Source organism: Thalassophryne amazonica, chromosome 6 (assembly GCF_902500255.1).
Source record: "Thalassophryne amazonica chromosome 6, fThaAma1.1, whole genome shotgun sequence".
In the NCBI taxonomy this organism is placed as follows: Eukaryota; Metazoa; Chordata; class Actinopteri; order Batrachoidiformes; family Batrachoididae; genus Thalassophryne; species Thalassophryne amazonica.
The window spans coordinates 93,993,248-94,012,492 of NC_047108.1; the positions used below are offsets into that span (position 1 = coordinate 93,993,248).

General features: G+C 39.9%; 1 protein-coding gene across 1 annotated transcript in view; it reads left to right on the plus strand.

Annotated features, from left to right (window-relative positions):
* The window catches only part of col9a3 (collagen, type IX, alpha 3), a 45,973-nt gene that overhangs the window by 20,040 nt on the left and 6,688 nt on the right, over positions 1–19,245 (plus strand). Inside the window, exons 9-23 of the mRNA XM_034172808.1 lie at positions 307–360; positions 457–498; positions 590–646; positions 742–795; positions 3,479–3,532; positions 3,635–3,688; positions 3,802–3,855; positions 3,972–4,025; positions 4,105–4,158; positions 5,752–5,805; positions 5,894–5,947; positions 6,191–6,235; positions 13,198–13,251; positions 15,613–15,666; positions 18,852–18,905. Coding sequence (XP_034028699.1) covers positions 307–360; positions 457–498; positions 590–646; positions 742–795; positions 3,479–3,532; positions 3,635–3,688; positions 3,802–3,855; positions 3,972–4,025; positions 4,105–4,158; positions 5,752–5,805; positions 5,894–5,947; positions 6,191–6,235; positions 13,198–13,251; positions 15,613–15,666; positions 18,852–18,905 — 792 coding nt within the window. The remainder of the gene's footprint in view (positions 1–306; positions 361–456; positions 499–589; positions 647–741; positions 796–3,478; positions 3,533–3,634; positions 3,689–3,801; positions 3,856–3,971; positions 4,026–4,104; positions 4,159–5,751; positions 5,806–5,893; positions 5,948–6,190; positions 6,236–13,197; positions 13,252–15,612; positions 15,667–18,851; positions 18,906–19,245) is intronic.

Below are 19,245 nucleotides of genomic sequence, written 5' to 3' on the forward strand. Positions count from 1 at the left end.
ATATAACTTACAAAAAAATGCACTTTTGGTCAGGATTTATCACATTTGCTTACTGTCAACACTGAATTATTTCAATTACGCTGCGATTGTTGACTCTTGATAGTTACTCAGAGACAACCAGAACTGATAACAGATTTACGCCTCACCTGGAATTCTTATGATTTAAGTAAGACAAACAGAAGAGTATTGATCTAATGTGCAAAAATAGAAGCATTGTATCTTAATGCCTATCATTTACACCATAATTTGATCCCTTTTTTATATAAAATAGTTCATATTTTCAAAGAATTAATTTCTATTTTTCAGGGTGCTGAGGGTCTTCCAGGGCTTCCTGGGCCTCCTGGTCCTGATGGACCCCCAGTAAGTTATTTTATACATAATTAATTTTGATACATCAATTACATAGTTTTACACTGCCACCAAGTGGTGCTATTGTCAAATGCTTCTTGCTGTCAGGGTCTTCCCGGCACTCTTCACGATGTGAGCGGCGACCTTCTGGTAAGGTCTCAATCATGCACCTGCCAAAGCAGCATATTAACAGTCAGCTGTGCATGTTTTGGCCTCATTGCTTTGTCTCTGTCCTCTGCAGTGTCCTGCCATCTGTCCCCCTGGTCCCCCAGGTCCCCCTGGAATGCCTGGATTCAAAGTAAACACAGCATTGTGACCTTTCTGAAATGGCTGTGTTTTCTTTTCATGGTCTTGCATCACTTTTTCAATTTTTGTTTATTTTTGCACTCATAGGGTCACACAGGACATAAAGGAGACAAGGGAGAGTCTGGGAAAACCGGGGAGCAGGTGGGTGCCACAGTTAATTAAATAGTGTCTAAAAGACGTTTCCATCCCATGTAAACATTACCATTACAAATCCAAATCGTTCTTTGTTTGGGTCAATTTGCCCAAATTTTACTCCATTATATCTTGCTTTAAAAACAATGAGTAACGGATAACTTTACCAAGCAACGGAGAGGAGTCTGGGTAGTTTCTTTCTTTTAAAATTGCATTACACCTTTCAACATGCTTAAGATTCAAACCAGTGGTGTTTGAAAAGAGGAAGTAAGAAGGCAGGAGAATGGAATCGTGAATGATTGTAACTTCCTCACTGAAACACTTATGTGGATTGCACCTGCAACATCTTATTTCTTATTTATTTATTTAAAAGGAACAGTACATATTAATGAACATATACAATATGTAAATATGTCAGATTCCATCTGTAGTCCCTGACAGGCTGATGTAAAAATGAACAAACAATAACCAATAAAAGCACACAGACGTCACAGAAACATACAATACAACAAACTACAGTACACAGGGGTCACTAACTACTACAGCAACAAGACACAAGACTGGACTAGAGACAGGAAACAAGAGGACAAAAAGAAATGAAGACAACTTGAAAGGACAAGTGGCTCAGTCAAAGGAGAAAAAACTACAAAATCGCTACAATTACAATACAATTTGAATAAGTTCATTAATTTCCAAATCTAATTTCAAGCATTTGTACATTTTAAAAACAATAACTTATAAAGTGCTATGACACATTGCACATTTCCCTAAGGTTCTTCTTCGTTTCTACAACTGAATTCATGATGTTCACATTTTTGATTTGATCTGAGCCACTCCTTTAGGTGACTTTTGAAAGTTTTAAAGCTTGGGGCTTCCCTCACTGTAGTTGGCAAAGTGTTCCATTGGACACTACGTTTGTAGGACAGGACATTTTGTGCAAAAGCTGTTTTTTCTCACAGACACCTCACAGTCACCTCTACTCAACACCTCTACACCTCTACTATCTGTCTGCAGGCTTGGAAGCATTGACATCTTGACGGGTGTAAACCTGCTTTTGGTCTGGTCGCTCTAATGGTCAACATATCTAGGGATTAGTAGTTGCTGGGGCGGATCCACATCTTCCAATGGTGTCAGATATCACCCCCATCAATAAGCATATCATGAGGCATTATTTTGGTGATCTCTCTGTTGTCTCAGTCTACACTCCAACTGCAGTGGCTCATATCTCTGTGTGGGAGACTGTTCACTCGCACCTTAACTCAGTGATTGGCGACTACCTCAGAGGAGACACTCATGTGGTCGTAGGTGATTTCAATGTTACCCTTTTGGCACTGACAAGGCAGGTTACAAGCACAGCATTGGTCCATGAATCTGGTAACCAGAGTGAAAAATCTCAGCAGTACTTGACATTTCAAACACTCAGGGGTTATCAGTTGCTGGGTCCTTGTGTTAGTGTACAGAGTGGCACCACCAGACATGTTACTCTAATAATGGTGCACTGCAAAAAAAAAAACAAAAAAAAAAAACATAATCTTGCCAAGTACATTTATTGACTTTCTCGTCTACATATCTAATCTGCATTTAATATAACACAATCACTTAAAATGTAACATTTTAGGAGGATATAAGAGCTTATTTTCAATAATATATCTTAAAAATGTTAAGCAAATGAGTCTTGGGTGCATTTTGAGCCAATTCATTAAAAAAAACTCTTGAATGAATTTTCAGTTGTTCCATTGGCAGATTTGTTGTACATGAAAACCATGTATTTTTAACTTGATCAAAGCAGTTTGGTTTCAGTCCCAAGAAATCAACAACCAATCGCATCCTCTGCCCATGAGTATTTATTGAATGCAAGTGTCAATAAAGATAGTTGTATTTTTTTGTTGACTTTGCAAAGAATTGGAGTCAGTTGACTGGGTTGCTCTGTAGGACATCCTGATAATTCTGGGCGTGAGTTCGACGGACAAGTAACAGCATTCTGGAAGATGCAAATTACACAATCATTGAAGCCATGGTGATTGAAAATCAACTGCGTTGGACAGGACATGTGGTTAGGTTGGAAGATTCCCACCTTCCAAAGCAAATCTTCTACAGGGAACAGGAGTCAGGCACTATTCCAAGGAGGACAGAGGAAAAGTTTCAAGGACAATCTGAAAGCCACTCTTAAAGCTTGCAATATCAGTTTGATGGGCTGAGAAGACCTGGTTTGCGATAAAGCTAGAATTCATGTCTTCAGCCATTAGAAATATTTCCCTTTGTGGTGAATTTGTCAGACTTGTTAAAAACATCTCTCTGCCATGACATTCATGTCTCTGAACCCTCAGGCCTTGAGATCAAGAGATGCTTGGCAAAAGCTGGAGGGGTTTAGCAATGCAAATACCTTTGCAGGAGAATGTTCCAGTCTTACTGCATGGTTATGAGACCTGGACACTAACCAGGTACTAGGTTTCTACAGTGATTATTGTGGCATGCTAATTTCTAGTGTCACCCTTGCTGGAAAAGTCTAAGGGGATGCCCACATACGAATCACCCGGCAAATATATGACTACTTTCAGAGGGTATGGTAGAAATGGTGCCGTGTGGCACTACCAGATGCTCCCTGATCTGACCTGCAAGGATGCAGCTTGCTTACACGCCTGAAACATCTGAAATATTTAGGTGTTTCTCTCATTGCCTTTCCTGTTTCTAGGGTGACGCGGGTCCACCTGGCCCACCAGGCATTCCCGGTACCGTGGGTCTACAGGTGAGGCAAAACGATAATAATAAAATACAATAATTTGGCTTTAAAAGTGTTTTCTTTAAACAATTTGATGGGTGTTTGATGCTACGTTATGCAATGCTTTAGGGCCCACGTGGTCTGAGGGGGCTGCAGGGCCCGATGGGACCAGTTGGCGACAGAGTAAGCAATGTTTATGACATAAACACTCTTTCCTTTGTACAGAATTGTACAATTAATAATCTCACATTTAAGTCGAGTGTATGCTTGAATTTCTTTGTCCTGTTTGTTATTAGGGTCTGTCTGGTTTCAGGGGCAAGCCTGGCATCGCTGGCATCATTGGAAAGACAGTAGGTTTCTCTTTGTTTGTGACACACCTGTAAATAAGTGTTTGATGGAGCATAGCTCGAGTCAGTCATTGGTCTTATCAATGAATAGATGTGTGTGTTCCATCTGATGTTACCAGGGTGATGCTGGATCTAAAGGACCACAGGGATTTAGAGGGCCGAAAGGAGGCATTGTAAGTAAAATACACTGCATTTGACCTTCAACTGGATTTATAAACTATACAGGTGACAAATACGTGCTATTCTGAACAGGGAAAAATTGGTTCCAAAGGAGCTTCTGGGGGAGCAGGACCCAAAGGGGAGCCCGTAAGTGAACGTGTTTTGAAAATGCACTACAGCATATCACCTCCATGAAATATTATAAATGACTAGCACAATCTCCACGGATAAATCAAGTATAATCTAACCAAAATTCTCTAAAATAATAATAATAATAATAATAATAATAATAATATATTTTAGTAAAAAGAAAATGTTATTAAACTAATTAATTACTTGTGTGAAACGCCTTGAGGCAACTTTGTTGTGATTTGGGGCTATATAAAGGAAATAAATTAAATTGAAATTATAAAAACTCTTCCAAATAACACCTATTTTAGTATTTTTTTTAGTTATAGTATTTATGAAATATGAGTTGATAAATAAAATATTCTTTATTATGATCACAGTCATTAAATGTAGATAATCTGTTGAATCATTAGTCTTTCCTGAGAGCAGTTATTGCAAAAATAATGAGAAACATGTTCTAACGTCCCTCTAAATTATATTTAATCCAGCTGCGGTTCGTAATTGTTAAATGGTGTCATTGTTGCATTGTTTTTATTTGTTCTATTTTAATAAAGTTACAGTCTATATATATATATATATATATATATATATAGTATGTTTTGTAATTGGTAGAGGTGGGCGACACTGGGAATTTTGGTATTGATCCGATACCAAGTAAATACAGGCTCAGTATTGATGATATTGATACCATTACTTTTTCATATTTAAGCTTCATAGATCCAAAGGATCCAAAAGACCTAGGATAGAATTTCGCCAAACATTGTACGTGACAACAAAATACTTTATTATCACAATTAACATTTTTGTTTAAAAAAATATCACTCAACACAACTTAAAACAAAATCTCCTGAGGTAGAGGGCTGACAAACCACAATACAAGGGTGTGCTACTCCGTGTTGTGTGACACAGCGCAGCGCTGCTCTTACAGACAGTCAGTGCGTGCGGGAGAGAAAAAAAGCTTGAGTATCGATCTTTTAACACAAGGATCGTTCAATATCAATACCAGCGTTGGTACTGATATTACCAATATTAGGATTGATCTGCCCACCTCTAACAATTGGCTTGGTGCTAGCTTGGTTTAGGTGCAATGTCAAGTCACTGACAACCCACCGAATGCTAGTATGTGGCAAGTGTGTCCACTGTGACCAAAAGGATTTATAATGTGCTTAAAAAAATACATACTCGTGGTGACTGAGGACCTGAATGCAGGAAGCGCCTTAAAGCAGTGATTCCCAATTGAGTTGACCATGCTCATATCTTGAAAACTCGCTAGCGTCATGTAATGTGATGGTAACTGGCTTACGTTAGCTTTAAAACTCATTCGCATCACATAACACGATGCTAACAATTTAATGTTAGCATGAAAAGTCTGTAGTGTAACACAACGCAATTCTAATGAGCATTACATTAAATGACACTAACGAGATAACATTAGCATGAGCGGAGTGCGACAGGATTTATAATGTTCATTTAAAAACCATACTCAGGTTTTATTTAGAAAAACTTACTGCACATCTTCAGATAATTTTACACTTCTGAAAAAAATGACTCAACATATAACAGACATGCAGATTTGGCCTTAGAGAGTTATAGTATAGATGTTATTTGCAGGGAATTCCGGGCAGAGATGGAAAAGATGGCACACCAGGATTGGATGGCGAGAAGGTAAAGTTGTTCTTTTTCTCCTGACAGGAGGTAAACTTTCATTAGTTGTCACAACCAGTATTTTTTTCTTTTTTATTATTATTGATAGGGTGATCCTGGACGCCATGGTGTAGTTGGAGAGAAAGGACCCAATGGACTTCCTGTAAGTGTTTTAATCTTTATTCTTTCCTTTTTGTACTGGGATTACTGCAACAATTAAACACAAAGATATTCTCAGATTTCATCACTGCCTTCCCTTTCTAGGTAGTAATACAATCATGCATTTAAAACACGCACACACACACACACCTTGCCAGTCCTTATGACAATACCTTTAGATCTTAGTTGGCATGAAGATGAAAATATTGTAAACATTCTGCCTTACTGCATTTCATTTTTTCTCCAGGGTCTTCAAGGAAAACCTGGTGCAAAGGGCTCTACTGGAGAAGTTGTGAGTATTACAGTAAATGCAGTACAATCAATAATAGTCACCAGGCACAGCATTTTGGGTGGCATGCAGTCACACTATAAACACAACGTGACACTCATTCACATTTTGGCAGTGTGCAATAGCCTGTAAACTGGATGAATTTCTTTACACAAGTGTAACACACATTTAATCTTTAGCATTCAGAAACAGGGTTAAAATAATAAGTATAAAACAAGTTTTTGCATTTTATATTTGTTCAGATGTTCTGCCATCTTGTTGTCAGTGATGCAATCGCAGCCTGCTAGCTGGGATATAATATGTATGAATTTGGTTGAGAAATACGTAACAATATCTACAACTATTTGTGCATGTCTTTTTTATATGTTTTACTACAGGTTTTCAGGAATAGTGTGTCTAAAAAAATTTAAATAGCATGAAAAAGTCATTTTTTGTGAAAAATATTCTAGAATTTTCAATTTGTTTTTTTTTTGTTTTTTAAGCTGTAGACCATAATGATTGAAATTAAAATAAAATAAAAATGCTTGCAACATTTCAGATTATACTGCGTGTAATGAGTCTGGAATAAATTAAATTTTCATTTTCGGAAAAACTGACAAAAAAAAAAATTGAACGTTTTTGCAACACAATATTCAAATTTTTGGAGAGGCTGCACACTCTATACCAAAGTGGTAAGTGGTGGCACAAGTTTAAAAATTTGTTTTACTGTTTCTGTTTACCACAATGGAGTAAAAAAAGGTCAAATAGAATGTCAAAAGGATTATTTGTTTGATGCCTATTTTTCTATTTGCTTACCAGGAAATACTTACTGACATTACAGAGGACGAATAAGCTGCAACCTCTCAAGAAGTTTTTTTTTTTTTACACAAATCTGATAGAGCTTCCTCTTTTAATATAACATTTTGCAAATTGCTAAAACCTGTATTTGTTGGTTAAGTACAATTATGTGGCAACTAAGTAGGTCCTTGTCATTTGATTGGTGGCTTGTATATCAGGTGACATTCATTTGTCCAATCATTTACGATGTACCTTGTATTCTTCTCCCATGTTTTCCTTTATTGAATGCCTCCATTGGCTTCTCATAAAAATACTTTATGATACAACAAAGCTAAATCCAGCACTTTGTGGGGGCATCTTTAACAGCTGTTGAAGTGCTGTTATGAAAAATTGAACACGTTCTTTCACTGTACTTAAAGGTATACTGCCACTGTGTTTTTTTTTTTGTTTTGTTTTGTTTTTTTAGATTTAAGTCCTGAAAAGAATTTCTTTGGTGCCACTATAATTTTGTTCCTTAGGCTTTAGATAAGGGATTCATAATATGATATGACCAATATGATCTAATTTCATGATGTCTGGAAACAATTTAGAATTTCTACCCCTGAGGGGGAGAAATTCAAGGGATAAGATGCTATGACCACCATTTGTTAGATTTGGAAGTGATTTACAAGAAATTTTATGGATGTAAACGTAAAATGGGTCACAGATAATCTCAAAACCTCATGCATGTGTACACACTTTCTCCTGTAGTTAGTCTGCATGACAGCAGTAACGGAAAAGACAATATTCACTGTGGAATTTCCCCCAGATAAATATGTCCTCTTCATTAAAATGAGCTGTAATTTTGCAACATGGTACAAAAATGTTACAAAAACAAACCTATGTTATAATGCTTAGATTTCAGTAGAAACTAAATTTTCTCAGTTTTGTGAAATTTGAAAGGCCCTATAAGAAATCAGCCATATGCTCTACATAGCCCACATTAGCCTTCTCCAGCCACTGGGGTCCTCAACAGTCAGGCACCTATGTGCTGGATCATGCATAGAGAGAGCAAAGAGACCTAGTACTAAGGACGTCTAGTCATCGCTTTTGGTCACTGGTTAGTGTCCAAATCTCACAGCCATAAATAAAATGACACAGACTTATTTAGGAGTCATATAAAACAAATAATTGTTCACCATCAATATATGAATGTAGCATAAAGTGATGATTTATCTTCAGCTTTATTTGTCAAACAAAGCAGAATAAAGGAGATGTCCTGATATCTGATGGCTAATATGAATGTTAACTCGCTAGCTTATAATTCACACTCAGCAGCAGAGCTCCAGTGTCAATGGTTGGCTCTCACTGCGGTATTGTATCACTTCCTGTTCCGGAGCACAGCGGTGTTTTTCTGTATCTGTTAGCTGTTTAATCTGCACAGTTAGATTGATCTAGTTATCTAGATTACGATTTGTTTCCCAGTGTAATCTTTACGTGCCTTAACTAAAGCACTCCTTCTGCTGAATCACCTCTAAATTATTTACACATTATTCACTTTGCGTGTTTTTAGGAATCCGCTAGCTTAGCGTAGCTACTAGCTCTTAGCCGAATTAGCATGGCGGCTTCTCCTGTCTCTCCCGCACTTTTCTGCTCTGGGTGTGAAATGTTTAGTTATTCCTCGGCCTCCTTTAGCAGTAACGGTACTTGTAATAAGTGTAGCTTATTCGTAGCTTTGGAGGCCAGGCTGGGCGAATTGGAGACTCGGCTCCGCACCGTGGAAAATTCTACAGCTAGCCAGGCCCCTGTAGTCGGTGCGGACCAAGGTAGCTTAGCCGCCGTTAGTTACCCTCTGGCAGATCCCGAGCAGCCGGGAAAGCAGGCTGACTGGGTGACTGTGAGGAGGAAGCGTAGCCCTAAACAGAAGCCCTGTGTACACCGCCAACCCGTTCACATCTCTAACCGTTTTTCCCCACTCGGCGACACACCCGCCGAGGATCAAACTCTGGTTATTGGCGACTCTGTTTTGCGAAATGTGAAGTTAGCGACACCAGCAACCATAGTCAATTGTCTTCCGGGGGCCAGAGCAGGCGACATTGAAGGAAATTTGAAACTGCTGGCTAAGGCTAAGCGTAAATTGGTAAGATTGTAATTCACGTCGGCAGTAATGACACCCGGTTACGCCAATCGGAGGTCACTAAAATTAACATTAAATCGGTGTGTAACTTTGCAAAAACAATGTCGGACTCTGTAGTTTTCTCTGGGCCCCTCCCCAATCGGACCGGGAGTGAGATGTTTAGCCGCATGTTCTCCTTGAATTGCTGGCTGTCTGAGTGGTGTCCAAAAAAATGAGGTGGGCTTCATAGATAATTGGCAAAGCTTCTGGGGAAAACCTGGTCTTGTTAGGAGAGACGGCATCCATCCCACTTTGGATGGAGCAGCTCTCATTTCTAGAAATCTGGCCAATTTTCTTAAATCCTCCAAACCGTGACTATCCAGGGTTGGGACCAGGAAGCAGAGTTGTAGTCTTACACACCTCTCTGCAGCTTCTCTCCCCCTGCCATCCCCTCATTACCCCATCCCCGTAGAGACGGTGCCTGCTCCCAGACTACCAATAACCAGCAAAAATCTATTTAAGCATAAAAATTCAAAAAGAAAAAATAATATAGCACCTTCAACTGCACCACAGACTAAAACAGTTAAATGTGGTCTATTAAACATTAGGTCTCTCTCTTCTAAGTCCCTGTTGGTAAATTATATAATAATTGATCAACATATTGATTTATTCTGCCTTACAGAAACCTGGTTACAGCAGGATGAATATGTTAGTTTAAATGAGTCAACACCCCCGAGTCACACTAACTGTCAGAATGCTCGTAGCACGGGCCGGGGCGGAGGATTAGCAGCAATCTTCCATTCCAGCTTATTAATTAATCAAAAACCCAGACAGAGCTTTAATTCATTTGAAAGCTTGACTCTTAGTCTTGTCCATCCAAATTGGAAGTCCCAAAAACCAGTTTTATTTGTTATTATCTATCGTCCACCTGGTCGTTACTGTGAGTTTCTCTGTGAATTTCAGACCTTTTGTCTGACTTAGTGCTTAGCTCAGATAAGATAATTATAGTGGGCGATTTTAACATCCACACAGATGCTGAGAATGACAGCCTCAACACTGCATTTAATCTATTATTAGACTCTATTGGCTTTGCTCAAAAAGTAAATGAGTCACCCACCACTTTAATCATATCTTAGATCTTGTTCTGACTTATGGTATGGAAATAGAAGACTTAACAGTATTCCCTGAAAACTCCCTTCTGTCTGATCATTTCTTAATAACATTTACATTTACTCTGATGGACTACCCAGCAGTGGGGAATAAGTTTCATTACACTAGAAGTCTTTCAGAAAGCGCTGTAACTAGGTTTAAGGATATGATTCCTTCTTTATGTTCTCTAATGCCATATACCAACACAGTGCAGAGTAGCTACCTAAACTCTGTAAGTGAGATAGAGTATCTCGTCAATAGTTTTACATCCTCATTGAAGACAACTTTGGATGCTGTAGCTCCTCTAAAAAGAGAGCTTTAAATCAGAAGTGCCTGACTCCGTGGTATAACTCACAAACTCGTAGCTTAAAGCAGATAACCCGTAAGTTGGAGAGGAAATGGCGTCTCACTAATTTAGAAGATCTTCACTTAGCCTGGAAAAAGAGTCTGTTGCTCTATAAAAAAGCCCTCCGTAAAGCTAGGACATCTTTCTACTCATCACTAATTGAAGAAAATAAGAACAACCCCAGGTTTCTTTTCAGCACTGTAGCCAGGCTGACAAAGAGTCAGAGCTCTATTGAGCTGAGTATTCCATTAACTTTCAACTAGTAATGACTTCATGACTTTCTTTGCTAACAAAATTTTAACTATTAGAGAAAAAATTACTCATAACCATCCCAAAGACGTATCGTTATCTTTGGCTGCTTTCAGTGATGCCGGTATTTGGTTAGACTCTTTCTCTCCGATTGTTCTGTCTGAGTTATTTTCATTAGTTACTTCATCCAAACCATCAACATGTTTATTAGACCCCATTCCCACCAGGCTGCTCAAGGATGCCCTACCATTATTTAATGCTTTGATCTTAAATATGATCAATCTATCTTTGTTAGTTGGCTATGTACCACAGGCTTTTAAGGTGGCAGTAATTAAACCATTACTTAAAAAAGCCATCACTTGACCCAGCTATCTTAGCTAATTATAGGCCAATCTCCAACCTTCCTTTTCTCTCAAAAATTCTTGAAAGGGTAGTTGTAAAACAGCTAACTGATCATCTGCAGAGGAATGGTCTATTTGAAGAGTTTCAGTCAGGTTTTAGAATTCATCATAGTACAGAAACAGCATTAGTGAAGGTTACAAATGATCTTCTTATGGCCTCGGACAGTGGACTCATCTCTGTGCTTGTTCTGTTAGACCTCAGTGCTGCTTTTGATACTGTTGACCATAAAATTTTATTACAGAGATTAGAGCATGCCATAGGTATTAAAGGCACTGCGCTCCGGTGGTTTGAATCATATTTGTCTAATAGATTACAATTTGTTCATGTAAATGGGGAATCTTCTTCACAGACTAAAGTTAATTATGGAGTTCCTCAAGGTTCTGTGCTAGGACCAATTTTATTCACTTTATACATGCTTCCCTTAGGCAGTATTATTAGACGGTATTGCTTAAATTTTCATTGTTACGCAGATGATACCCAGCTTTATCTATCCATGAAGCCAGAGGACACACACCAATTAGCTAAACTGCAGGATTGTCTTACAGACATAAAGACATGGATGACCTCTAATTTCCTGCTTTTAAACTCAGATAAAACTGAAGTTATTGTACTTGGCCCCACAAATCTTAGAAACATGGTGTCTAACCAGATCCTTACTCTGGATGGCATTACCCTGACCTCTAGTAATACTGTGAGAAATCTTGGAGTCATTTTTGATCAGGATATGTCATTCAAAGCGCATATTAAACAATATGTAGGACTGCTTTTTTGCATTTACGCAATATCTCTAAAATCAGAAAGGTCTTGTCTCAGAGTGATGCTGAAAAACTAATTCATGCATTTATTTCCTCTAGGCTGGACTATTGTAATTCATTATTATCAGGTTGTCCTAAAAGTTCCCTAAAAAGCCTTCAGTTAATTCAAAATGCTGCAGCTAGAGTACTGACGGGGACTAGAAGGAGAGAGCATATCTCACCCATATTGGCCTCTCTTCATTGGCTTCCTGTTAATTCTAGAATAGAATTTAAAATTCTTCTTCTTACTTATAAGGTTTTGAATAATCAGGTCCCATCTTATCTTAGGGACCTCGTAGTACCATATCACCCCAATAGAGCGCTTCGCTCTCAGACTGCAGGCTTACTTGTAGTTCCTAGGGTTTGTAAGAGTAGAATGGGAGGCAGAGCCTTCAGCTTTCAGGCTCCTCTCCTGTGGAACCAGCTCCCAATTCAGATCAGGGAGACAGACACCCTCTCTACTTTTAAGATTAGGCTTAAAACTTTCCTTTTTGCTAAAGCTTATAGTTAGGGCTGGATCAGGTGACCCTGAACCATCCCTTAGTTATGCTGCTATAGACGTAGACTGCTGGGGGGTTCCCATGATGCACTGTTTCTTTCTCTTTTTGCTCTGTATGCACCACTCTGCATTTAATCATTAGTGATCGATCTCTGCTCCCCTCCACAGCATGTCTTTTTCCTGGTTCTCTCCCTCAGCCCCATCCAGTCCCAGCAGAAGACTGCCCCTCCCTGAGCCTGGTTCTGCTGGAGGTTTCTTCCTGTTAAAAGGGAGTTTTTCCTTCCCACTGTAGCCAAGTGCTTGCTCACAGGGGGTCGTTTTGACCGTTGGGGTTTTACATAATTATTGTATGGCCTTGCCTTACAATATAAAGCGCCTTGGGGCAACTGTTTGTTGTGATTTGGCGCTATATAAAAAAATTGATTGATTGATTGAATGTCCTACATCATGACTAGACCATTGCCCACAGTCAACAGTAGCACAAAATGTGACATTAGCTTTTACGTATCACTTGGAAAATTATGCATTGTTTTAAAATAACTTTCTTTGCAATGTTTAAGTGTTCATTATTTATGTCCCTCAAGATGACAGCTGATAGGTAAAGTCAACACCCTGTTCGGACCATGAAAATTAACTGTTGTTTCTTCTCAACAGGGTGATTCAGGGAAACCTGGGGAGATGGGGTCCTCTGGAGAACCAGGTATTCCTGTATGTATCTGATGGGTTTTGTAGGTATGGCAAACCTTTACAACCTTTATGGCAAATGGGCTAATCCACAAACTAATCATTAACTGTTTTTAAAATCAGTTATATATCCTTTTTAAGTATTTTCTGTTCCAAAGTGGCAGGACTTTCTTGCACTTTTGTTTATATCACTGTAAATTCAATATGATTCTGGTTTTGGCTATTGATTAGAGGAAATGCATTTTATGATGCTACCTTGGCCTCAAGAAAATGTCTTTTTCAAGTTTTTTTTTACATTTTTTTTGGAGCACAACAAGGTGAAATACATTACATGTGCATGATTGCATAGCTATAGCTGCTAAGAAGAGTGCAAGCAGAACTGAACCTACACCATGGGATGAATGGTCTGTATGGGCAGCATAAGGGAAAAAGCGTCACATCATTGAAAATTGTGAAAACAACAACTGAAACCCCATACATATAAATAATATACAGTGTCACTGATAGATTGTTCTTGTTTGCTATAGACTACAGAGGTAAGACCTCTTCTTAGGAAAAGATTAGACCTGGGGATCCTAACAAATTATGGACCTGCTTCTAATGTTTAATTTTCTTGAAAATTCCTAGGAAAGTAGTCATCAAATTCTTGCATCTTTGTCAAAGATTTATCTTATTGGAATTTGGCAGTCAATGTTTAGTGTGCCCTATTAAATAGAAACTGGACTTGATAAAGTGGTGAACAATCTGTTAGTGCCTGCAGATGCATAATCTACCTTCTCGTCTTATTCATTCCACTCTACTTCTGCTTCTCACTGCGCATGAGTCTAGCGCCCTTGCAGGAAACCTTTGTTACTGCAGTCATAGAATTTTCCAGACTACACTACATACCCCAGTGTTACTCTTATTAGATTTGAGTGCTGTATTTCATACAGAAGATCACTGCATATTGGTGTTGAGTTCTGAAAGCAATTTTCAGCATCTCTGGTCAAGGGGTCATAGCTGAGATCCATGGGGTTCTTCAAGGGTTGGTTCTGGATCCACTGTTACTCTATCTTTCAGTAGCTCCACTTGCTCAGAATATATGTTATGCTGATGGTCTATCTATCCATCTATATATATTTCGTGAGGAGCTTGGAGTAGAGCCACTGCTCCTTCGCATTGAGAAGAGCCAGCTGAGGTGGTTCAGGCATTTGGTAAGGATGTCCCCTGTGCGCCTCCCTAAGGAGGTGTTCCAGGCACGTCCAACTGGGAGGAGACCCCAGGGAATACCCAGGTCTAAGTGGAAAGATTATATCTCCACACTTGTCTGGGAACACCTCGATATCCCCCAGTCAGAGGTGATTAATGTGTCCCGGGAAAGGGAAGTTTGAGGGCAGATTTCAGGATTGTTACTTGCATATAAAATATGAAATGGATGTGTACCCCCTATCGCCCAACAATGGGTTGAGCCTTATGTGCCTCCATGAGCACAGCAGTCTCAGGGTGCCAGCTTATTGTGGGTTTCTAGGGCTAAGTAGAAGTCAGCAGAATTCAAGCCTTTGCTTATGCTACAACATTGTGGAACAGTCTGCCAGTCGAAATTTGTCAAATTCCGTTTAAATGTCCATTTGAAGACTTGAAACTCACCTTTATTCTACTGTCTTTAATTTGTAAACATATCTTAGCTCATTTATTTAAACTCACTGTTCTTTATGTTTAACTCTGGTGCTGAATAACTGCTCATGTCTGTTACTTACGAGGTCTATTAGAAAAGTATCTGACCTTATTATTTTTTTTCAAAAACCATATGGATTTGAATCATGTGTGATTGCGTCAGCCAAGCTTGAACCTTCGTGCGCATGCGTGAGTTTTTTCATGCCTGTCGGTTGCGTCATTCGCCTGTGAGTAGGCTTTGAGTGAGGAGTGGTCCACCCCTCTCGTCGTTTTTTTCATTGTTTAGGAATGGCTCAGAGACTGCCACTTTGCTTGATCAAAATTTTTTCAGAAACTGTGAGGGACATCAAAGTGGACACCATTCGAGAAATTCAGATGGTTTTTGGTGAAAATTTTATGGGCTTCAAAGAGACTACGGAGTGTTACTGTCGCTATAAGGACAGCCCAGAGCGACTGGTGGTGCGCCGCGCTCCGAAACCCCCATCGACAGGCTGAGCGACCATTTCATTTCTAAACGGATGGCTGTATGGATCCGTGACCATCGTGTGCAATTTCTCTGGTTATCACAAGAGCTGGCCATTAACCATTTTCCGGCAGATTTCACTTTTAACAAGAGATTTTGTCATGGAAAGCCGAGCGGAGGCTTCGCGCGTAATAATTGGTAGATGTAGCTGTACATCATTGTCTGTAAAAATTTCTTTCTTGTCAATACTGTTTCTTCTCCTCCCTCAGGGAGACATTGGCGTCCCAGGAGAGCGGGGAATACCAGGACCCAGAGGAGTTGCTGTGAGTTTATAAATAATTTCTAAATATATATCATCTGTGGACAAAACACAGAACTGCTTTAACAAAAGCTTTATAGGTATTTCATGTTTGAAAGGCACCACCATATAATTCTTTGCCTCATTTACAAATGACCTTTCTGACATCCTGCAGTACAGATGACCTTCTGCTAAATGTTAAAATACAGAATTTCAAAAGGTTTAGGGCAAAAGCTGCAACTAAAGTCTTCCTTTCCAGCTGATTTAGAGTGCAGTACTCTCAAGGACCACTGTTACTACAGTGCATCCAAAAAGTATTTACAGCACTTCACTTTTTCCACATTTTGTTATGTTACAGCCTTATTCCAAAAAGGATGAAATTCTTTTTTTTCTAAAAAATTCTATTCAAAACACACCATAATGACAACATGATTTTTTTTTTTCAAATTTATTATGAAGCCTTTCTGTGTGGAGTTTGCATGTTCTCCCCATGTTTGCGGGGGTCCACCTTCCTCCCACATCCAAAGACGTGCAGGTCAGGTGGATTGGAAACTTTAAACTGTCTGCAGGTGTGCATGCGGGTGTGAATGTGTTTGTCTGTATGTGGCCCTGCGACAGACTGGCGTCCTGTCCAGGGTGTACCTCACCTCACGTCCTATGACTGCTGTGATAGGCTCCCCCCACCCCATGATCCTTAATTGGAGTAAGCGGTTGAAGATGAGTGAGTGAAAAAACAAAAAAACTCACATGTACATAGGTTTTCACACCCTTTGCTCAATACATTGTTGATGAACCTTTGGCAGCAATTACAGCCTCATGTCTTCTTGAATATGATGCCCCAAGCTTGGCGCAGCTATCTTTGGGCAGTTTTACCCATTCATCTTTGCAGCACCTCTCAAGCTCCATCAGGTTGGAGTGGAGCGTCGGTCCACAGCCATTTTCAGATCTCTCCACAGACAATGAATCGGATTCAGGTCTGGACTCTGGCTGGGCCACTCAAGGACATTCACAGAGTTGTCCTGAAGCCACTCCATTGATATCTTGGCTGTGTGCTTAGGGTCACTGTCCTGCTGAAACATGAACCATCGCCTCCCAGTCTGAGGTCAAGAGCGCTCTGGAGCCGGTTTTCATCCAGGATGTCTCTGTACATTGTTGCATTTATCTTTCCCTCAATCCTGACTAGTCTCCCAGTTCCTGCAGCTGAAAAACATCCTCACAGCATGATGCTGCCACCACCATGCTTCACTGTAGATTATATTGGATTTGATAGAATTTTATTGAATCCTTGGGAAGACTCCTTCAGGGAAATTGAGGTTCCAGCAGCATTGTATAGCAGTACACAGGGTAAGAAGCACACAGATAATCAAAAGTGAAAGTAAAAAAGAAAAACAATTTGCAAATAGAAATATATACACAATATAAATAGCAGGCATACTGATCAATACTGGTTTACTGGCTACTACTGTTCCTCTCATTCCCAAACTCTGTCTTCCTGTTACTCCTCCCCCTGAGTGAGGAGTTATACAGTCTTAGGGACAAAGCATTTTTTTTCTGTCTGTTGGTCCTGCACTTGGGAAGAAGCAGTCTGTGGCTGAAGAGGCTCCTCTGGTTGCTGATGACGGTGTGCAGAGGGTGACTGGCATCATCCATAATGTCCAGCAGTTTGTCCAGTGTTCTCTTCTCTGCCACCATCACCTGAGAGTCCAGCTTCATGCCAACCACAGAGCCAACCCACTTGATCAGTTTGTCCAGCTTGGATGTGTCCTTCTCGGATGTGCTGCCCCCGGCACACCATGGTGTAAAAGAGGACGCTGGCTACTACGGACTGGTAGAACATCCGCAGGAATTTCCCGCAGATGTTAAACAACCGTAACTTCCTCAGAAAGTACAGCCTGCTCTGTTCCTTCCTGTACAGCTGGTTGGTGTGGGTTGTCCAGCCACAGCCTGAGGTAGTTGTAGGAATCCACAGCCTCCACCTCAGCAAGCCTGTAGGGATTGTGCCTGGTTTCCTCCAAACATGATGCCTTGCATTCATGACAGAGTTCAATCTTTGTCTCATCAGACCAGAGAATTTTGTTTCTCATGGTCTGAGAGTCCTTTAGGTGCCTTTTGGCAAACTCCAGGCAGACTGCTATGTGCCTTTCACTAAGGAGTGGATTCCATCTGGCCACTCTACCATACAGGCCTGATTGTTGGATTGCTGCAAAGATGGTTGTCCTTCTGGAAGGTTCTCCTCTCTCCACAAAGGAATGCTGGAACTCTGACAGAGTGACCATCAGGTTCTTGGTCACCTCCCTGACTAAGGCCCTTTCTCCCCTGATCGCTCAGTTTAGGCCGGCAGCCAGCACTAGGAAGAGTCCTGGTGGATCCGAAATTCCTCCATTTACAGATGATGGAGGCCACCGTGCTCATTGGGACCTTCAAAGCAGCAGAAATCTTTCTGTACCCTTCCCCAGATTTGTGCCTCCAAACAATTTTGTCTGAGATCTTCAGACAATTCCTTTGACTTCATGCTTGGTTTGTGCTCTGACATGCACTGTCAACTGTGAGACCTTACATGTAGACAGGTGTGTGCCTTTATAAATCATGTCCAATCATTTGAATTTACCCCAGGTGGACTGAAATTAAGCTGTAGAAACATCTCAAGGGTGATCAGTGGAAACAGGATGCACCTGAGCTCAATTTTGAGCTTCATGGGAAAGGCTGTGAATACTTACGTACATGTGATTTCTTGGTTGTTTTAGTTTTAATACGGTTGCAAAAATCTCAGATTTTTTCACATTCACATTATAGGGTATTGTGTGTAGAATTTTGAGGAAAAAATAATTTAACCCATTTTCGATTAAGACTAACATAAAATGTGGAAAAAGTGCAGCGCTGTGAATACTTTCTGGGTGCAATGTATTGAAATTGGTATTTGAAAAATGAATTGAATTAATATGGTATGCATAAAAACAGCAACATGCTGATTTAGTTCGTGAGCTGAGCAGTTGTAACAGAAGTTCAGCGATCAGAGCAGGTATTCATAAGTGTGGAATTTTTTTTTAGTACATCAATCCCCTCAGCAAAGAAAAAAAGAACAAAGCAACAAATCTAAAAGCAAACTCTCTGCTCAAGCAGCACCTGATGCTTCATTTATTCCATTCTCAAACATTTCAGTGCACTGAAACACTTGTAACTGCTGTCTTCTCATTCTGGTGTTTCTAACAGGGCGGCATTGGAGTGATGGGAAACCCAGGGCCTCAGGGAGGTAAAGGCTTCCAGGTCAGTTTTACAACCTCATGAACCTTTAGTTAAGATACGAGTAATTACAATCTCATTAACCTAACCCTTAGTTTGCATTCGTTAGCCCTGATTGGACGAGAGTAGTTTAATATGGGGAGGTGGTGTAATGTAATTTTACCACAGGATGTCTCTAATACTGATGTCTGATGCGCGTGAGATAAGACATCTCTTTACAAATGACAGAGATGGGAGTGTCTACTCTATATATACACACCACTGTCATGCCTCATAAGAAAATGTACAGGCTTCTGCATTCATTTTCTTTTTTCTCATTTCTGTGTTCTCTGCTCTATGACTGAACGCATCAGTCTTGACAGAT